Source organism: Acanthopagrus latus, chromosome 14, assembly GCF_904848185.1.
Source record: "Acanthopagrus latus isolate v.2019 chromosome 14, fAcaLat1.1, whole genome shotgun sequence".
NCBI lineage: Eukaryota > Metazoa > Chordata > Actinopteri > Spariformes > Sparidae > Acanthopagrus > Acanthopagrus latus.
This window is the reverse complement of record NC_051052.1, coordinates 4,760,352-4,779,255: the sequence shown is the minus strand read 5'-3', so window position 1 is coordinate 4,779,255 and position 18,904 is coordinate 4,760,352. Positions and strand designations below refer to the sequence as shown.

Here is an 18,904-nt window from a genome sequence, read left to right as displayed (position 1 = left end):
GATAATGATAATGACAAACCTTTCAACTTGTTTACATGTTCTTGTGGTACGTATGGCGTTGTATCTTTAAGTGGCCCCTGTTCTGTCGTGTATGGGAAACATTTAAGCGGGTTAATGGAAACAGAAGCACAGGAGAGTGCATTAAAGCTTACATTATTGGCCCATAATAAGGTCGCAGGGTGGCTCCGTTGTGCATGTGTCGTCCTCTGGGGTGATTTTCCATGATGGCCACGGAGATTGGCTGGATGGCTTTGGTTTATTGGTGCATGAAGGCCTCAGTCAACAAGAGCATGAGGAAGAGCCGTGTGGTTTGAGTAGCCTTGAGCTCGAGGGCGTACGCAGAGCTCTGACTTGCACCTTTATAAACAGCGACAGCCTACTTCCTTGTTTTGTGGGTTGCGTGGTGTTTTGCTGGTTTGTGTGTCAGATGATGTTTCTCTGAAAAAGAGTGATGCTGTAGTCAGAATGCCTGATAATGGGGTTCATATATATATATATATACAGAGAGAGAGAGAGAGAGATGTAGCTGAAGGCAAAGACAGAATGAGATGGATGGATCGGATAACAGCAAGAGGGAAATTATGAGTGCTTTGAGAACATATAAAAGCTGAAGAAGAGTGAACATACAAGTGATGTATCAGATTTACAGAGTAGAAGAACATAAAAGTTATTGAAAATGTGAAGAAGACGAGGAAATAGAGGAAAAGGCACAGAGAGAGAGAGAGAGAGAGACAGAGAGAGAGAGAGAGAGAGACAGAGAGAGAGAGAGAGAGAGGCTTGAATTCTCTCACATGCTCTTACTCTCTGCCTTGTCTCCTCCCTTCAGTGTTTAGTGTGTGTGTGTGTGTGTGTGTGCGTGTGTGTGTGTGTGTGTGTGTGGGAGAGACGGGCTGAGCTCAGTGGCTTGTCGTACCAGGTTTAGTCTGACCAAGAAGCGGTAGCGACAACGGGCTCACCTCCCTCGACCGACTGGCACACGGTACGCATTTCCTCTCTTTCTGTAAATGAACCTTAACACTGTCAAAACGGGAAACAGGAGTGGGCGGGTTAGACTGTCAGACTGTCTTGAAGCTGATCATGCTGTTGTACATTTGAAGAATTTTGTTCTGCAATGAGATGTAGACATTTTCAAAAAACTGGAAAACAGTCATGTGATGCTGCCTTGAAAGTGAGTTTTTTTTTGTTGGTTTTTTCAGCTTTAGATGTGTCTTTGTGCTAAGGTTTCACACTTGGACACTGAGTCTACTGTGTTGTTTCCACTCCAGCCTGTTGTTTGCTCAGTGTGTTGTCACTGAATGAAGGCCAGCGCTCACTGCCACGCTTTGCTCAAGGGCTTCATTTACAGCTAACACAGATCATGCTGCTTCTATTAGTGTGGTGGAAACCGTTGCATTGCTCAATATTCGTTGCTTCAGAGTTCTTCTCTAGAACTGAACTGTGTGGACTGTGGGCCATATGATAGCCAAGGCATTGATGTAATCGAGGCTCATGATAGAGAGAGGGGGGTCTGTCTCTGGTTGCTTGTAAAAGAGGAAGGGCAACACCGGGTGCACTATAGAAACATGATAGCTCCTTTTATAAAGTGCTCTCAAGTCCAATTTAAAACACAATGCAATTAAATGCAGTGCCCAAAGAGACACAATGAAGTACTTTTGTTTTCTGTCTGGCGATCACCTAAATTAACAGCAGAAGTGACAATCAAGTTTCTCTTTTGCTACCTAAATGTCTGCCCATGTGTGAGGCTCATTTGAATGAGGACAAATTAACTAATTATCTATGGCTGGGACGCAGTTATGTAACAACAGTTTTCCAGGAATGGTTGTGTTTGTTTTTCACTTTTTCCCACAAAAGAGGCAGGAATCTTGGCTGCAGCACATGGGGTGCAGGCAGCTGGGTTGGAGTGAGAGTAATCAGATTGATAGTACCAGCCTAGGCCTGCGTTCGTTTAATCTGAACAGCTGCTGGAGTCAGGAGTATAGCATGACGTTAATTCTACAGCATTACAGGGAAACATTTTTGAACATGCGTTCAAATTTTGTTTAACAGCCAACCACCAACACACCGATGAATAATCATATAAAGTATTTATAACTAGTTTTTAGCCTAGCAGATTTAATTGCCATTTTGTTTTTGTTTCATTGTTCAGTCTTAATAGATGATACACAATACATCAAAGCTGCAAAACCATTAAGTACAAGTACACAATGTTAATCATATTAACTTTAACTGTTCTGTACATTAATCTATACCAATGCATTGCGTTATGCTCATTATGTTAAGAAGTAAAAAATTGCAATTAACATTTTCCCAATTGTAATTTGAAAATATTAATCCCCAGACAATCTACAAGTTTATTTAATGGTGTGTTCCACTTCATTGCCTGTCAATATAAGTTCTGAGGAAACATCAGATGATATGTTCTTTTGAGTAAGGAAGGAAGTCGGCAAACAAGACTAAACATGAAAAATCTTAGTGATGTTACTTTGTCTATGAACATTTCTGCCTGAGTCATGTAGATATATTTTCAATTGCGAAAGTGGATATCTGACATGGAAGACAAAAACTCCCATGATCAAGAAGAAATAAAAGTGAATGTTTTTGAAATTTGCGTTGAATGAACAGAGGAAACAGAAAAATGGCTGTGGTATTCCGTTTTGCTCAAAAGATAGAAAACCTACAACAACCAGAATGCACTGCGCAGGCAAAGAGGTGGGAGGCTCTTTGTGCAGGCAAAAATGGAGAGACGTTCAACTTTGTGCATTTGCATAAATTACCATCATTGTACTGGTATGAAGATTGAAAATGGTTGAAAATGAAAAGTTCCCTTTCATGTTTCTTGCTTTGTATTGACTGAGCGATCCCATAGCAGCAGCTCTTCTATGAAGTATAGTGGAGTAGGAGTATCCTCAACTAATAGCAAAAGCAGACAAAAATAAGCATGTAGCTGTTGAGTTTCTGTATTAGCTGATGATCTAATGTACACAGCAATCATTGAAAAGTTCTCACTAGGAAACTGCATCAGAATCCTCTCTCAAACCCTGATGAATGCACACGCACAGATGTTATTATGAGTCTGCATACAACACCTCAGCTCAGACTCCTCAAAATGTAATGACATACAGTTTGATTCTCCAGCTGGACACTTCAGCTGTCTAAAACAAGAAAAAGAATCTAGCTGTGATCAGCCGGTGGTTCCATTTCCTCGTGCTCAAGCCAATCCCCGATGGCGGTATGAGGTTTGAATTCAGATGGCTAACAGCCTCACTCACAGCTTTGCCATACTGAGACTGGGTCAAACTGGGGTGCTCCACTGCCTTTGGTCATTGGATAGAAACATTTTGGTAACATTATGAAGGCCAGCTCATTCCCACTTAGATTGCCCATACTAAAAATGTAATCATTGCACAGTTGAAAAGTGCTTTGAATGAAAATAGTCACAAAATAGTATTTGACTTCATGATTCTGTAGTTAAAGGACTGTACCTAACCTGATTACCCACTCGCTACCATTTGCAGATCTTCCGTTCAGTACTTTCCTTCTTCTTAAGAACATATACTACATTGTTTCCGTTCTGTCTCTGAGCCCGGAGCCCCCCCTGCAGTGATGGAACTGAGACTCCGCTCTGTGAGGCCCATGGACCCACCCAGCCACCCCCCACCTCCACTGTTTTGAAGGCTGCAGTGCTGAAATGCTACAGTCTAATGAAATGCTGTCTGCAGTCTGTGTGAGGCCCCCCCTCCACACCTCCCCGCTCCTTCCTCATGAAAGATAAACCATGGACAAGACACAATTATCCAAACTGCTGATCCTAAAACCAACAGGAATCCTTTTTCTAATCTACTTTCCTTCCCAGTCGCCTGCGAGGTGACATCATTAGGTTTTACACTAGCAATGGAGAGAGAGGGGATGAAAAGCACAAATCCACAGGGATTGCTGCTGTTTGCTCTAGTGTCCGAATATGACCTGCTGCTGAGAATTATCTCTTTATGGATTTCCTGTCAGGCTTTACAAGGATTTCGATTTCCTTTCTGTCCTCCTCCACCCCATATCTCCAGCAAAAGTTAAAAACTCGACATTTAGTTGGAGCTCATCAAACACATTTTATAGTAAAAAACCCCTTTCAGTGCTGTTAGCTGTATTTTGTATTAAAAAAGATGGACGGGAACAACATTTTTCAATACAGACAAGAAAAGGATACTTTAATTAAGTGAGCATTTATAACTACAAGTGAGCAAATGATGACCTGTAGATAAAAATGCAGAGCCCGACTGTTATATGTGTATATTTGGAACGCACATTGGTATCAGCGTATATGTTGTCTGATAATTGTGCAGATATGAAAACTTTTATTTTACTTAACGTAAAGCAGAAAAAGCTGGTTTGGTTGATGATTGATAATTTAAAAAAATCACTCTGACGTTTACTGTTTCACTGTCATTTTGGACAATAAATGTATTGTGTAACTGTGAAATCTCCTGCCTCCATAACGTACCAATCTTTGTCACAACTGTTTGTCAGCCATTTACCATTGCAAAATGTATGTATAATTATATGTTCTGTGTATAAAATAATATCAATAGAGCAGTTTTTTTACTGCCTGATCGTGGTATTAGCATCTGCCTCAAAAGTCTAATATTGACCCAAAAAAAAATATAGAAGATCCACTTATCCACTGTTTAATTCCTGATACAGCCTTCTACACCTAATCTCACAATATCTGCTTACCAATACCAATCTGATACCACTGCTAACTTTGTTGCATTTAAAATTTGTATAATGTTTCCTTATATAATATTTACAGAGATCTACCCAATAACTTCTCATCTGGAGAGGTTCATACACCATTATTCTTTTAAAATGTAGCATATCTGAATCCTATTGTTTGAGACCAGAGGTTATCAAACTGTGAGGGACGCCTCCACAGGGTGTCACAGTATAGGTGACGGGGCGAGGCACATAGGAAAAGACAAAAGGCAAAGACACTGTGGGTGAATTGCAAACAAGAACTGCTAATGGCTAATTCAGCATACTTTTAAAGGGCGTTTTTAAAGTCAAACGTAGCCATTGCAATCGCCACCAGTCTGAGCTGCATTGTTTCTTCATTGGCAAAATGTGACCTGTACTGTACATTTACTGCCACTTGACAACTTCACAGCTAAAGTTTGCCTCTGCTCCGGTCGCTGAAACCAGTGTGCTCTGAAAAAAGTCACCATAGATATTTCTCCTTCCCTTGCTTGACCGCTCACCCACTATACACTGCCATGTTTCTTAAAGGAGCCACGCTGGTGGCGTTATGACAGGCTGTACTATAGTCATATGTCATTATTCCGTATTTGCAACATCTTAAATTTTGTGACTTTGAGCACAACATTAAGTTATTTGTCAAAACATTTTTGGGGAACAGTGTGGCTCATCAACATTGCCAGTGAAGGAAAAAAATATCATGACAAATATTTTGAAAAACTGGAGGGGGACTTTAATGTATCAATTTGTCAAAATTTGTCAAACCAGCTAACTAACTGACTCCATGGCAATGTTAAACTTTCTGTTTACATCCCCCATAGCTACAAATTTAAGTCACTATAGCTCTAAAACTTACAGCAGAGTATCCTTCATATAGAATTAAGAGCCCAGAGTTTCACACCTTGAACACCTGCTGTTACGGCTGCACAATTTATCTAAATTTTACCATACATACTTACTCAAGAACTCACCCACATCTGGCTGATACCTGAATACCTTCCTATGGTCAGTGTCGGGAAGGTACCTACCTCGGTGCAACCCTAATTGAAGATGCTTTTCCCTTTAGCATCTATCAGTCTGTTCATACTTAAAAGGCGGCAGATTAATACAGGGACTGACAACACATTTTCAGTGCAGCAGGCTAATTAGCGGGAGCATTTTTTGGGCTCACTGTCAGGCAGCACCATGGTCAGGCTCCTGGGCGATCACACCTGTTCCCCAGCACTCTGCTGATAAGCTCCACTGACTCTACCAATTTGGGGATATTAGAAAATGTGGTATCTGTAATTTCTCACACCCTCTGCATCTGCCAGTTTGCTTACTGTATTTTAAAGCATTTAACACTTGAAAGCATAAAAAAGCCTAAACCGCTATAGATTACATATACTAACACATTTAGGTTCTACTTTCCTGCCTACTTTACAAATGAATGAATACCCTGGGTCTTATAGTCTCTGTGATTAGTCTTTACTACCTGGCTCGGGTCTCAGTTTGGACAGTATCTTGGCCAACAGATTCGACTCTGCCCACGCTCTCCTGGCCCATATGATTGGACATTTTATTTACGGTGAGTGCTGCAGTTCCACTCCAGCTCTAAATCAGCCACCATATGGGCTGCTCCCAAGATCGGCACCTCATATAGTAGCTCCCCTTGGCCATGGACCCACCCCGTGCTGACAGATGTGTCAGTTCTTTGATGAATAAAGCAAATCTGACACTACCGCATGCTGGCTTGGATTTAGTGTTTTCACACTCAGCTAGTGCTGAAAAGGAGGGTGGTTAGGGAGGTGGTGGACTGCGGACTATGGAACTGCAGTCTGTATAGGACATGACTGTTAAATGTATTTTGCAGGGATGAGATATGCAATACGAGATATCAGTTTTTGTCCATTCAATTTTGTATACTGCTCCTCTCCTTAATGTCAATATGTTTTTGTATTTTTTTTTAATTTTATTTATGACTTAGAGTTTTCTGTTGCAATCCTGAAAACTCCCTTTATTGTAAATTACGGTGCACATGGAATGTAATTAGAAATAAAATAATAAAATTGAGTAGAATTGCATCACTGCAAATCAACAAATTTAAAGTTAAACTTAAGTAAAACAATCTCTGTAATTTCACAGCATGGGCTGCTTTATATCCACTTGTGTCCTGTAAATGGATAGCTCTGGTGCTTTATGCGGCAGGGTTGACTTTGGAGAGAGTGCCGAACCACATGAGTAATTTATCCGGCCGTTTGACAAACCTGGATGAGCTTAGCCACTTGAAAAAGTCTGAACAAGATAGTTCAATCACCTTTACGCCCTTGACTGTATACTTAGTGTCTTAAGTGTATTTGCACAGCAACAAATGTGTCTTGTGTGACATTTTGATTGAGAAGGAAGCAGCTGAAGTGATTTACTAGTGGTACTAGCGCCTCCTTTGCAATGAAGCATTTAAGTAAGCATTTATTTGTGTCAAATTGTTTTTTTTTTAATTTTGACTGAATAATATTGATTTATTTGAATGTAGAAATCCTGTGATTGTTTTCAAGACTCTGCAGCTTAGATGTCCGGTTCATTCAGTAAAATGTCTTGATCAGGACATCCCTAGAAGACTCCGTGTATCAGGTTGCTTAATTAAGGCATGCACAAAGCAAGAACAGAGAAGGAAGTAAGATGCCATTTTGTGCTGTGGTACACAATCAGAAAATCACAATCAGTTTGCTGATTCACAGCTTGTGTGAAGTAAATGCTCAGAATACCAACACATTTAAGCTCTTGGAAATAGTTCAAACAAGGTAGATGGATTTTTCCTCTTATACTGCAGCTAATGTATACCATTCATACAAACATTGCAACAGATGTATCCCAGTAATTAGCTTCAGAAATAACAAAGCTCTTAGCCAGGCTTTATAAACACCACTGATTAATCCAGTGTCACAACAGCTGTTGTGCGAAACTTCATTATAGTGTGTGGTAGGCGGAAGACTTTCCCATTAACCTAAGTGGGTGTTCATTCTCTCCCGGGGCACAACCTCAATAACAACACAATAACAAGTCACCATTTTACATTAACATTGACGTTGAGCAGTGAATCAACATTGGTGTCAACCCCAGCTATTGAAGTTTGAGGGGTTCAAAGGCTTTTTATGTGACACAGTGAAAAATGTGTTCTTGATGTCTGGTTGGGAATTGGGTTATAGCTGCAACAACAAGGTGGCATGGAAAAATATGAATATTAGGGATGAATATATCTTTAGCTACAATGAATAGTCCCTTGTTGACTGTAAACAAATGTAATCTAATCTCATATGTGACATGAACAATGGGTGAACTGATGAGTCCACTGTCCACAGAATTTCCAGAGACAAATTGCCCATAAGAATTTTAGTGGCTTACAGATCAGTGTTTTGGTTTTCCACACTTGAAGTTTAGTCATTTGTTTCATTCTCAGCATCTCATTACCTCTTATAAACCCGCTGAAGAGAATGTGTCAAGTGTAGTATAGTTTATAGACGAATTTTGATAAATCCTCCAGTAGAGTTTAGAGACTTGGAGAATGTATGACAAGGATCACTGAAACTGTTTGAACACCCTACTTTGACACTATGTTCGTTCTACATCTAATTTGTTACCCATCTGTGTGTAAAGCAGCACTACAGTGTGAAGAGTATACAATTACAGAATGGCACTATGAATACATGATTCATATGTTCCTTCTTTTATTACACTGTAACTAATGAAATGCTAATGATCGTAACTACATAGGCACTTGATTTCTAAGAATGCTGTCTCAGTGTTAGCTCAACAAATAGCTAAAAGTGATGACTCAGCTGTTCAGCAGCAGTCTGTCACCCAGAAATATGTTGCTCTCTTTCTCTTTGAGTTTCTTTCATTCTCCATAATATTTGATATTCTATCCCTTCACATGATAAAATGTATTCATGACCTCTATGACAGCTTATGCATAGAGCATGGTGGATGATTTGTTAGAAGCCCTGTTATTTAGTTTTGTAGCCTGAATACACAGCCCATTCAATGTTAGACCAGCATTAAGCCTCCATAGCTCTGTTTTGATTCTTATTCACTGAATGAATGGCAAAAGGTGCCCTTCAGATATAGAAAAGGGAAGGAAAAGCTGCTGTTGTTATCTCTTCATTCCCTGCTACTAAAAAGAAACTGGGTCAGGATTCTGCTTCGAGTGATGTTTAAACATTATGTAATATGTCATGGCATTTTATCCTGTGCAAGCACTCTTCATCTTTTCAGGGACTGAGAGAAAGTCCTGGGTTTAAGGCGCACAAGCTTTGAAGGGGATTGGGGTAATTTTGTGCTGCTCTGTTAATGTGTGTTTCAGTATTGGAATCAAAGTTATGATGTAATGGTCTATAAATAGGTGTATGTAATAATGTGTCAGTTTTGTGGTAATTTATAAATGAGACTTAATGATGAATACTTGATATACCATCATAATGGGATGCAAGACAGACAGCATATGTGAGTATCAAAAATTAATGCCAAAGTAAAATATCACTTAAAGCAAAGCAGTTGAATGAATGTATGCATGAATTTGCTTTGACACCTGGAAGCTTCTTTGTATAACAACAGTGAGTTGTTATTAATGGGATCAGTGCATTCACACACAGGGCTGACATACAGATTGATGTACACCTTTACACTGCTCGCCATTTGCAAGCTGTCTTGAATGTGCTGACCTTAAATGGATCTGGGGGGTCCAAAATGGAGGAAGCTATCTTGGCTATTTAACGGTAGCTGTGAAGCCCAACTTATTTTATTTAACCATTTCTGTCAGAGTATAACCTGCTCCAAAGCAGAATAATGTTTTTAAGACAGGCAGAAGACAGGTGTTGACGGTAGAAACACATGTTTTAAATAATTTAAATGCACTGGGATAAATTACCGTCCCATTAGCGACTAGCAATTAGCAAGCAGTTAGCATGCTCATTAGCCCAGGGAGCTTTTTCTCCTATTCATGAAATTTCATCATTGAATAAAATGATTAGTAATCCTTAGATATAAAGGCTTGGGGTCAGTACAGAACACAATACAAAGGAAACAAAATGATGCTTAGAGAGCTGTTGTGACTTACTAGCGCAAGCATGCTCCCAGCTGGCTACTGTGTTAGTGGTAGGCTAACAGTAAAGCAGGGACAAAATGTCTATGAAATATTGTAATAAAAGCACAGATACTGAAAGCAAGATTGCCATTTGTACAGGTAGGGGAAAAAAATACATCTAAAACATCCCAAGTGGCTCACAAAAGAAAATACGGGTTATACACAATTACTCCTCTCTGCTTTTGCTTTATGTGTCTGCAACAGAAGTTGAAATATTTCAGTTCAGTTTAGTTCAGAACATCTCTTCCACCATACTTGTCATCTCATCGACACAGCAGGCTGCTGAATTTGGTCTGAAAGCCAGATAAAAGGCAGACAAAGCCCTCCAAGCTCAGACAGCAAAGTGTCACCTTGTCTTAAAATACAGCTTTTCCCTATTTTCCTCAGAAGGTGAACTCGACAACCACCGCACACCTTGAGATGATGAGCGTGGTCTGTTTGTGCTTTACCTTGTTAATCTGGGGAAGGTTGTCTGACATGCATGCAATGATACACATTAGACTGATTTTCACCTCAAACTAAATCTGAATAATGCTGTGACATTGACCTGTTCTTAGCTAGAGAGATGATGCAATAATTACAAGCTTAAGTTGATAAATCTGCAGTCAAGGTCGAATTTATAGGCCTCAAATTGTATGTCTATTATGTCCTGTCCTTCATGTTAGAGCAGACCACTTTGGGATCTAAATGTGTGAGCTGTCATCGTGAGTCTATTTGCTTTGAGTCATCCTCTGACTTCGCCCTTATCAAACACAGCAGGCTGAGTGTTGCTCACCGTCCTGTATTGCAGCAATACCTGGCGGCCTGTTTTCTCTATTTTCAGCTGTTGACATCGCTTCTGCATACATGCATATCTGTGATCATGTTCACTCACATCCTGGTGTCATTGATTGCTCAGCTCCTCTGGTTTATCATTTATGCATGTAATCCAGTTTCATCAAATATGTACGATGATTGACTACACTCTACACTTTAAAACATTGCAAGGTGGTTCAGCTGCAAAACAGTTTCACAGTCCACAGTCTTCAGTCGTCCAACCTTGAGTTCAGTCCGTCATTTAGGTTGAAGACTTTACAGCTTTGACTGCTCCTGCTGGAGCCACTTCTGTACCAGAGTTATTGCAAAGACTTTATGGGAGGCTACTCTCATTATATAAGGTAAATTCAAAGTTTATTGGAGTGGGGACTGAATTGGACTTATGTTTTGGCATTTTTTTTTTTTTTTTATTACTATGGATGAATCCTGGATCTGTATCCGATCTACTACACATGACTACCACTCTGTCTTTTCTCCCTCTTTCATTCATTGGAGTTGCAACAATATATTTGCTCTTGTATTCACTGTAACCTGGTCTGTAGCCACTTTTTCATTAATTCCATTAGTTACTGTGTGCAAAGACTTTGGTCATTCGATGACAAGTTGGGGCAGGTGGGAGTGATTCAAGTTTTTGTTTCTGATTATATCCAAAATATTACCAATCATTTTTAGAACATTCGGCAGGGGTTTAATGAGTCAATTTAAGCAGAAAGGTCCTCTTTGATTGGTCTGTCAGGATTCAGACCTGCCCCTCCAACCCCACAGTTGAGTCACCCACTAGCTTCTACAGCTTGATTGTCAATTTATAGCCAGGAAAGCTTTTCAAATGCTAATATAGGCCTGCCACATCTAGTGATCCAACTGTGCCTCTCATTACACTGCACCAATAAACTCTTCTCAGGCTGCCTGTCACAATGCATATTTTTTTTTATAAGTGACACTTGGAGATTATTCCCAGCCCTTCACTTTGTCTTCCTGTCAGTCCTCCCCACACCCACACACTCATCTGCATAATTAATCGACACTTCAGGTGAGGCTATTATAAAGATTATCAACCCCCGGTTGTCAGTTTGTCCAACAGACACCATGATGAAAGACTAACTGATTTGACTCCCTGGACTATCTAGGAATCCTTCCAGTCACAAATTTGTCTAACCTCCTTGTTCCGGTCACTGTAAGTCAGTGTTTTGCAACCCAGAGGGAGTGGCCAAAGTGTAACTCTGCCTTCCCACTGTGAGAAAATGAGCTGAGCCAAGATTAAATTAGAAAACTACTGTGTTGATGCCTCTCCACAAAGCTTTGTTAAGTGACCTCTGACGCTCAGTGACAGTTTCCTAATCCGTTTGCCTTATTGTTGTAAGCAGCTCTTAGTGTTTAGTGTCTATCTCCTCAGACAGAAGCTCTAACCAGTTTCTAGCCAATCAGAACCTAGCAATTTGATTTCCCCTACCTGATTAACCAAGCAATGTCCAATCAGTGGCATCGTTTTATTTGTCTCTCTCCTTGCTGAGCTGCCTTTGGTTGTGTTTCGTCTGCCTGGAGATTAGGGCAAGCCGGCGTTGTTCCTGGTATGACTGTGACGTCCCTTAAACACGCCATCCGCTGCAGCTGTATAGATTGCCATCATGTGATAATTTGGTTCTCACTAAATGGGCAGTTCCATGTAAACCTTAATGAGAGCCACATGTCCTCTCAAGGATGGAGAGATTAGGACAGCTCTGACAGATGATTGTGAATGTGACTGAGCTGAACCAGCACGGTTACTGCTTGAAGGACAGAGGAAAGCATTGGAGAGCAAACGTGATTGGATTCTTCTTTTTTTTTCAGCCAATTGTTAAGTGCGTCTGCCCTCTGCTGTGCAAGGAAACAGGTGCGTGGGCCCAGGGCTCGACATCTGTCCAAGAAGAGTTCCTATTGCTGCTCTGAGTTGGACTTGATACATTTTTAATATTCACCGGGCTTATACCTCATTAAATTGGAGAGATACCAACTGTAAATGGAAATGTAGACTATTAATAAATGGACTTTCAGTGCCAACAAATGGATATGTTACACAGGAGACAGCTGAATTATGTAACGGAATATGATATGCACAATATTAAATGATAAACATAATTACATATTTAAAATGCATGTAGTCACTCCCAATTGTTTATTGATTCTAAATGTAAAGACTTATTCAATTCAATAATTGTTGCTTTTGTAAGAAATTCAAACTATGATAAAAACATATCCAGTAATTCATCAATGACTAATTGATTATTTGTTGCCAATGAAGTTGAAGTTTTTGAATGAGGAACTATTGAATGTCTTGTAATGAAACTTTGTACACATAAGCATGCCGCCCTCAGGATGAATCATAACGTGCAACCGCTTCATTTCATGTTTTAAATTTGTCAAATACAAATATTACAATTGAAATTTCCATAAGTCTTAATGGCATGGGATTTTACTGTTTAGTTTGCAAATTAGCAAATGTTAGCATGCCAGCACACCGGAACTAAAATTTTAAAAATAGTAAACATTATACCTGCTATTGTTAACATCAGCATTGGTGCAGCTGTGGCTCAGGAGGTAAAACAGGTCTGCCATTACTAATCACAGAGGACAGTGGTCAAATCCCGGCTGCATGTCAAAGTAACCTTGGGCAAGATACTGAACCCCAAATTGCTCCTGATGTCTTCTTCATTAGTGTGTGATTGTGTTAATGACTGAGTGTGTGTGAATGACTGAGCATGTAAAGAGAGTCTTGTTTACTTCTCTTATTTTTCACAGTTAAAGACTAAATGATCAACTGAAAATATTTCAGTTATTTAATAATGGATATACTATGTAGTTCCAGGACCAAAGTAAGCACAAAAACCCATACATTTTAATCTGCTGATACAGTCATCATCCATCTCACAATGTCAGGTTACATGGATAAAATGTCAGTGTTGCTTTAGTTATTAGATGGATACAGCAGGTATTGTCATATCAGTCAAAATGTCAGCCTTTGCCATGAAGTAGAACATGTGTGTGTGTGTGTGTGTGTGTGTGTGTGTGTGTGTGTGTGTGTGTGTGTGTGTGTGTGTGTGTCTGTTTGTGTGTGTAATGTGATTATGTGGCAACATCAGTTCATTCAATCCTCCTGCATTACCCAATACCCATCTTATCCCTGCCATTGCTCCGATCTGTTGCCAGTCATGTGTCAACTTGTGTCCGCGTAAACATTTTGGTTAAACTAATGTCTGTTTTTTTTCTTTTGTTTTTCTGTCTCTTGTCTCCTCTTTTGTTTTTATTCGTTGTCGTCCTGTGTGGCTGCGGCTTCTCCCACTGCTGCTGCTGTTGCTGATGCTGCCCACTGTCGCCCCATCCTGCCGCACGCAAACCCACCACTGCCAACATCTGGTCAACATCACATGGTGGACACCCCCTCTTCCCCTGTCCCTCCTTTAATCTTTATCCCAAATCTCTGACACACTTTTTCATTCCCTCTCGCTCTCTACTCCTTGTAATCTCTGTGTTCCCCAACTATCACTATTTTTTTCCCCCCTCTTGCACTTTTCTTTTTCTGTCTCCACCCTTTTCCCCCTGATAGCACCATGCAGAGTTGAGAGAGCATCATGCCACCTCCGGTAAGCCAGCGACCTTTCAGAGGAAGGGCTAAGGGCAGTGCATGCAGCCAGGGGAAGGGCCAGGGCTGGTATTTAGGGGTTGATGGAATATAAGGGTGTGTGTGAGTGTGTTTCAAATAGGGTTAAAAGCTAATAGTAATGCACCCATTTTCTGTGACAAATGTTCTTTTAAAAATGTTTTCAATAGTATTGTGTACTTCAACAGATTTTTGGGTTCCTAACAGTTGATTTAATTGCTCTTCCAGCACCTTTGTTTATCCAGCAGAGGTCCAGACTCATTAATAAACCATTAACTGCAGTTTGCATAGAGCAGAATTTGCATAATGTGTTGTTGACATTCATTTTGCTTGGGGCTTTCCTTGTACTTGTAGGTTTCTCAAGTTGTAGAGGCCACTTGATTGTAACTCCACGCTTTCTTAAAAACAACCCCAGCACTCTCATGTGAAGTTGAAGTTTTTACAACCTGGTTTCTCTTTCCTGTTACGTAGAATCAAATCTTTAAACTCTGCTGTGCCATGTGTGAGTTTACAATATTGGGAAAGTGTGTCACCATGTATGGTACCCATACGTGGCAAGATGTTTCCGTCTCTGGGGTTCTATATCTACTGCTGTCACCTGTCTGGTGTCTGTAGGAAAAGCGAGTCAATACATATATATATGTACCCATGCCCATGAGAGCATACACACCTACACACAGCTGCATCCATGGCTGCTGAATACACAGTGCTGTGTGATAGAGTAGACAGACGCTGACATCACTGGATTATGATCTGGATTATGTAGTATCTTTGTCATCACATGTGTTTGTGTGTGTGGGCATAGCCTGAATCCTGTTGTGTGCCTTCACAATGCATCCCAGTCGAGAGCTTAGAGGCTAACTAATTTGCTAGTGTTAAAACAATGATCACACCCCCTAATGAATTTTTACTTGAACCCACATTTGCTTTTCAGGACGACATGGACAGATATGTATAAATGAATAAACAATATCACAAATCTAAAAATCAAAAATTTTGCCTTAAAAAAATCCGAAAAGATTCAAAGACCCAAGGAAATTAAGTGATATTTTGGCTAGAGCTTTTTTGTGTTTTTCGACTGTTGATGTTCTAAATGTTTCTTAACTTGATAAACCCAAAATGCTGTTAAGATAACTGCAGAATCTGTCCTCAATTCACTGTTGTTGTTTTCATAAGCAAGTGTAAGCTGTATTGACATTTATATGGTGCTATTAGGAGTGGCTGTGTGACAAAATCGAAACAAGTGTCAAAGATACAAGAAAGATATAACTCAACTCAATTTTATGCATTAATTTTGGTTGGCTCCCATTGCCCAGGAATAAATCGCTGCTTGCTTGATTACAGCAAGGTTACTGACTGGGTAAACACTGGGTCGTGATAAGGGACAAGGGCACATATTAAAGTCATCAGCACTCATGAAACACTTATTTTCCGATCATATGACATGGATGAAAACAAATGTTATTTAAGTAATCAAATAATGTAATCAAACACAAGAAGGCTGCACCTGTACTCTAATCAGAAGTAAGATGGCAACATGTCTCTCATGTCCTTTTTCATCCCCCCCCGGCTACCTCCCTCTCTCTCTGTCTGTAGCTGTCGTAGTGTGCGGTGATGACACCGTCCTTCTGACCCCAGGCAGGATGAGCCAGCGCCAGGTGAAGGAACGGGACAAGGAGAGGGAGAAGGAGGCAGGCCTCCAAACGCCCAGCAGGGAGCACGTCGCCAGCCCCTCCACCCTCAGCCCGGGGGTCAGCTACAGCCACGGTAGGATTCAGGCTTCTCCTGCACAGACTTCAGTGCAGTCATTCTTCTTACGTTTGACTGAACTGATTCCCAACTTGGGGATCCTGACCACGGCTAAGGGTCACTCAAGCTTCATGGTGGTCATGAGGTCTTTTTTATTTCAGAGGTTAATGAACCTTTTTCTGAACATATACAGAACAGTAGGCTTGTAATTCAGCATTTCATTCATTTCTGTGAAGATAACGAAATGAAATGGTTATTGTCAAATTTCAATTTATCATGTAAGATATAAACTTAGTAGAAATCTCACAGGATAAGAGCATGTTGAATATCTGAAGACAACCTATATTCACAGAGCCTTCACTCTCTGTCCTTGTTAAACAACAAAAGAGCTAAAAGAAACATAGCTGGGCGGTAGGGAGAAGAAGACACTTCAAAAATAATGAAGCCAAGTAAAAAAAAATCCTAAAAATCTTAGGAAAGCCAATCTCTGATTTAATATTCATTGGAAAAGTTCATCCATTTTATTATTTTACACAAAACCTCCTGTAATTACATTCAGTACCTGCTAAGCCTAAGCTTTATTATTCAGGCAGTAGGTCTCAGTCAATAATTGAAAAGTGGTCCCTTAAGAAAATAAAAGTCAGGAACCCTGGTTTACCATGTACAGACAAGGTTTGAGTTAAGATTTCTGACTTGAACATGTAACGTGTTAAGGCTTGGTTTGTACAGTAGAAAACATGCTCACAGCTCATACCTTTTTCAGACACAACTTGTATTATATAGCTGCTATCTCGTATATAGAATTTGCTTTTTATGACTTGCAATTGGACGACATCCACGTTCAGGAAGAAATAATAGCAAATTGAAAAGAAGAAAGAATCTTTTCTTACTGTGTTCTTTGGGCCTCTGTTGACTTTATCTCTAAATAAAGCTTGCCGTTACTCAACATTAGAGACAGATCTGTTTTTTATTACCCTGTTATGTAGTTAAGTGTTACCGTATGTAACACATTTTTAGGATTTACTCTATTAAATTTCTCTTCACTGTTTCTACAAGCTCATTATGTTTTCCATGTTCACGTGTAATAATTGCCAATAGCTGCCAAAATCTCCATTGATCGCTTTTATGAATCCCGTTACATTTTCTGGTATCACGAGTTCTATGCGATGAAGCAGGAATCATCCTGATGCACACATGAATATTAATTGGTTTTTGAATGGTCAGGGCAGCTGTCTCTTAATAGAAAGGTCACAGACCAGCAGTCAGCAGCCAAGCATCACACTGAGTAAATGTATGGCAAGAACAACACATGCCTAAAATTTAAAGAGAATATAACAAAGACCCCAAAACATACTTACTGACAGCATGCACCACTGAACTGAACAAGGACCTACCTACATCCTGAGCCGCTTACCTCTTGTAATCCTGGTTTCTTTGTCTTTCAGTTTTTCTCGATTTAAGATAACGCTTTAAGACAATTAAAAGGTGACTGGTGACTGGACATTTCTAGCCCCAGGACAGCTGTCGCTGTTATGTTGAGCCTTTACCTTTATGACTCATATGACTCATATTTACTCGGCGAGTAGTTCTCAACCTGCCTGTGTGCTGCCGCACCGTCATAAACTGTTAGGTTTATATCTTCTCTTTTTGTGCTGCTGTTGTCATTCTCTGATATTGAGGTCATACACCGCAGCTACAATAGGTTCATTGTAGCTGCGGTGTATGACCTTCAAAGCCAAAATAAATAAGCCTAGATGTAAATCAAGAGGTGGGGGTGTACTTTGTGGTACATCATAAATACCAGACCAGGTTGGCGGCCTGGTTCTCAGTCTCTTTATGTTGCTCAGCAAAAGCCTTTTACCCTCAACGTTTTAGCTCTCTCATTTCAAGCGGTCATCTCTCCGGCTGTGTGGTTGGAAAGCAACTCATTTTGATTTACTGACTCTCATTTTGGTCATACTACGGTTAATCCCCCAGACACAGATTAGGAACAGATCAAATAGAGGATGTATAACTGTCCAGAAAGAAGCTCAAGGTTAGACTTGGCTGGGGTCTTACATCACTCCTCAGACTGCCTGTGTCTTGTTCTTGTGTTACAGCGCCCTCCTGTGGATTCTCTGCTGTGGTTAATGAAGTGCAAGAATTGGATGTATTTTTTAAAATTCCGAGATGTGTTGAGTAAGGTTTTGTAACATGACAACATGGTGAGAATGGGGATTTATCTTTCACAAGAGAAAATTACGATTCCTTTGATAGGCAGTACAATAGGCATATTTAGGTTGCAATTTTGCTGCTGTTGGGCTGATTGCAGTCTTCAGTTTAATAGTCACAGGTCACACATGAAAACGGGATTTGAAGCTCTGACTGTTATGTCTTTGCTGCTGGATTTAATGAACCACAGGTATGTTGAAGGTTTGCATTTTCTCTACTTCAAATCTAAAACTGCAAACACATGGCCTAATAACAAGGTGTGTCATTTCAAACATGTGATTCATCAGTGCTCAGATGTTGCTATTAGCTTTGGTCGTGAATCTTGTGGTACACATTTGGGCCACTCTAGTATTCTGTTATTGATTACCACAACAAGAGGGCTGCAAGCCTACTTCCTACCACAAGATGGAGCAAGCATAACAAAGGAATGCATGCAATAAATACACTCAATACATAAATCCATTAGTTAATGTACAGCATACATAAATCCATTTACATTTACTCCCTGTCACTGATGTTGCACACTTTTATATTATAATAATATATGTGTGCCTACAGCAACATCAGCAATCACCTGTGAAACCTTCTATAAAAGCTTTTTCTGCTGAGCTGCTTTCCAGCTTCTGGGCGTA

General features: G+C 40.1%; 1 protein-coding gene across 7 annotated transcripts in view; it reads left to right on the top strand.

Annotated features, from left to right (window-relative positions):
* Positions 1 to 18,904, top strand: part of osbpl8 (oxysterol binding protein-like 8) — a 90,262-nt gene that overhangs the window by 31,544 nt on the left and 39,814 nt on the right. For 3 of the 7 annotated variants that reach the window (XM_037121537.1, XM_037121535.1, XM_037121536.1), the window contains exons 3-4: positions 14,259 to 14,295; positions 15,909 to 16,079. In XM_037121537.1, coding sequence (XP_036977432.1) covers positions 14,259 to 14,295; positions 15,909 to 16,079 — 208 coding nt within the window. Of the gene's footprint in view, positions 1 to 839; positions 980 to 14,258; positions 14,296 to 15,908; positions 16,080 to 18,904 lie in introns of those variants that run through there. The other 4 variants (XM_037121539.1, XM_037121541.1, XM_037121540.1 and 1 more) reach the window with 4 other exon arrangements.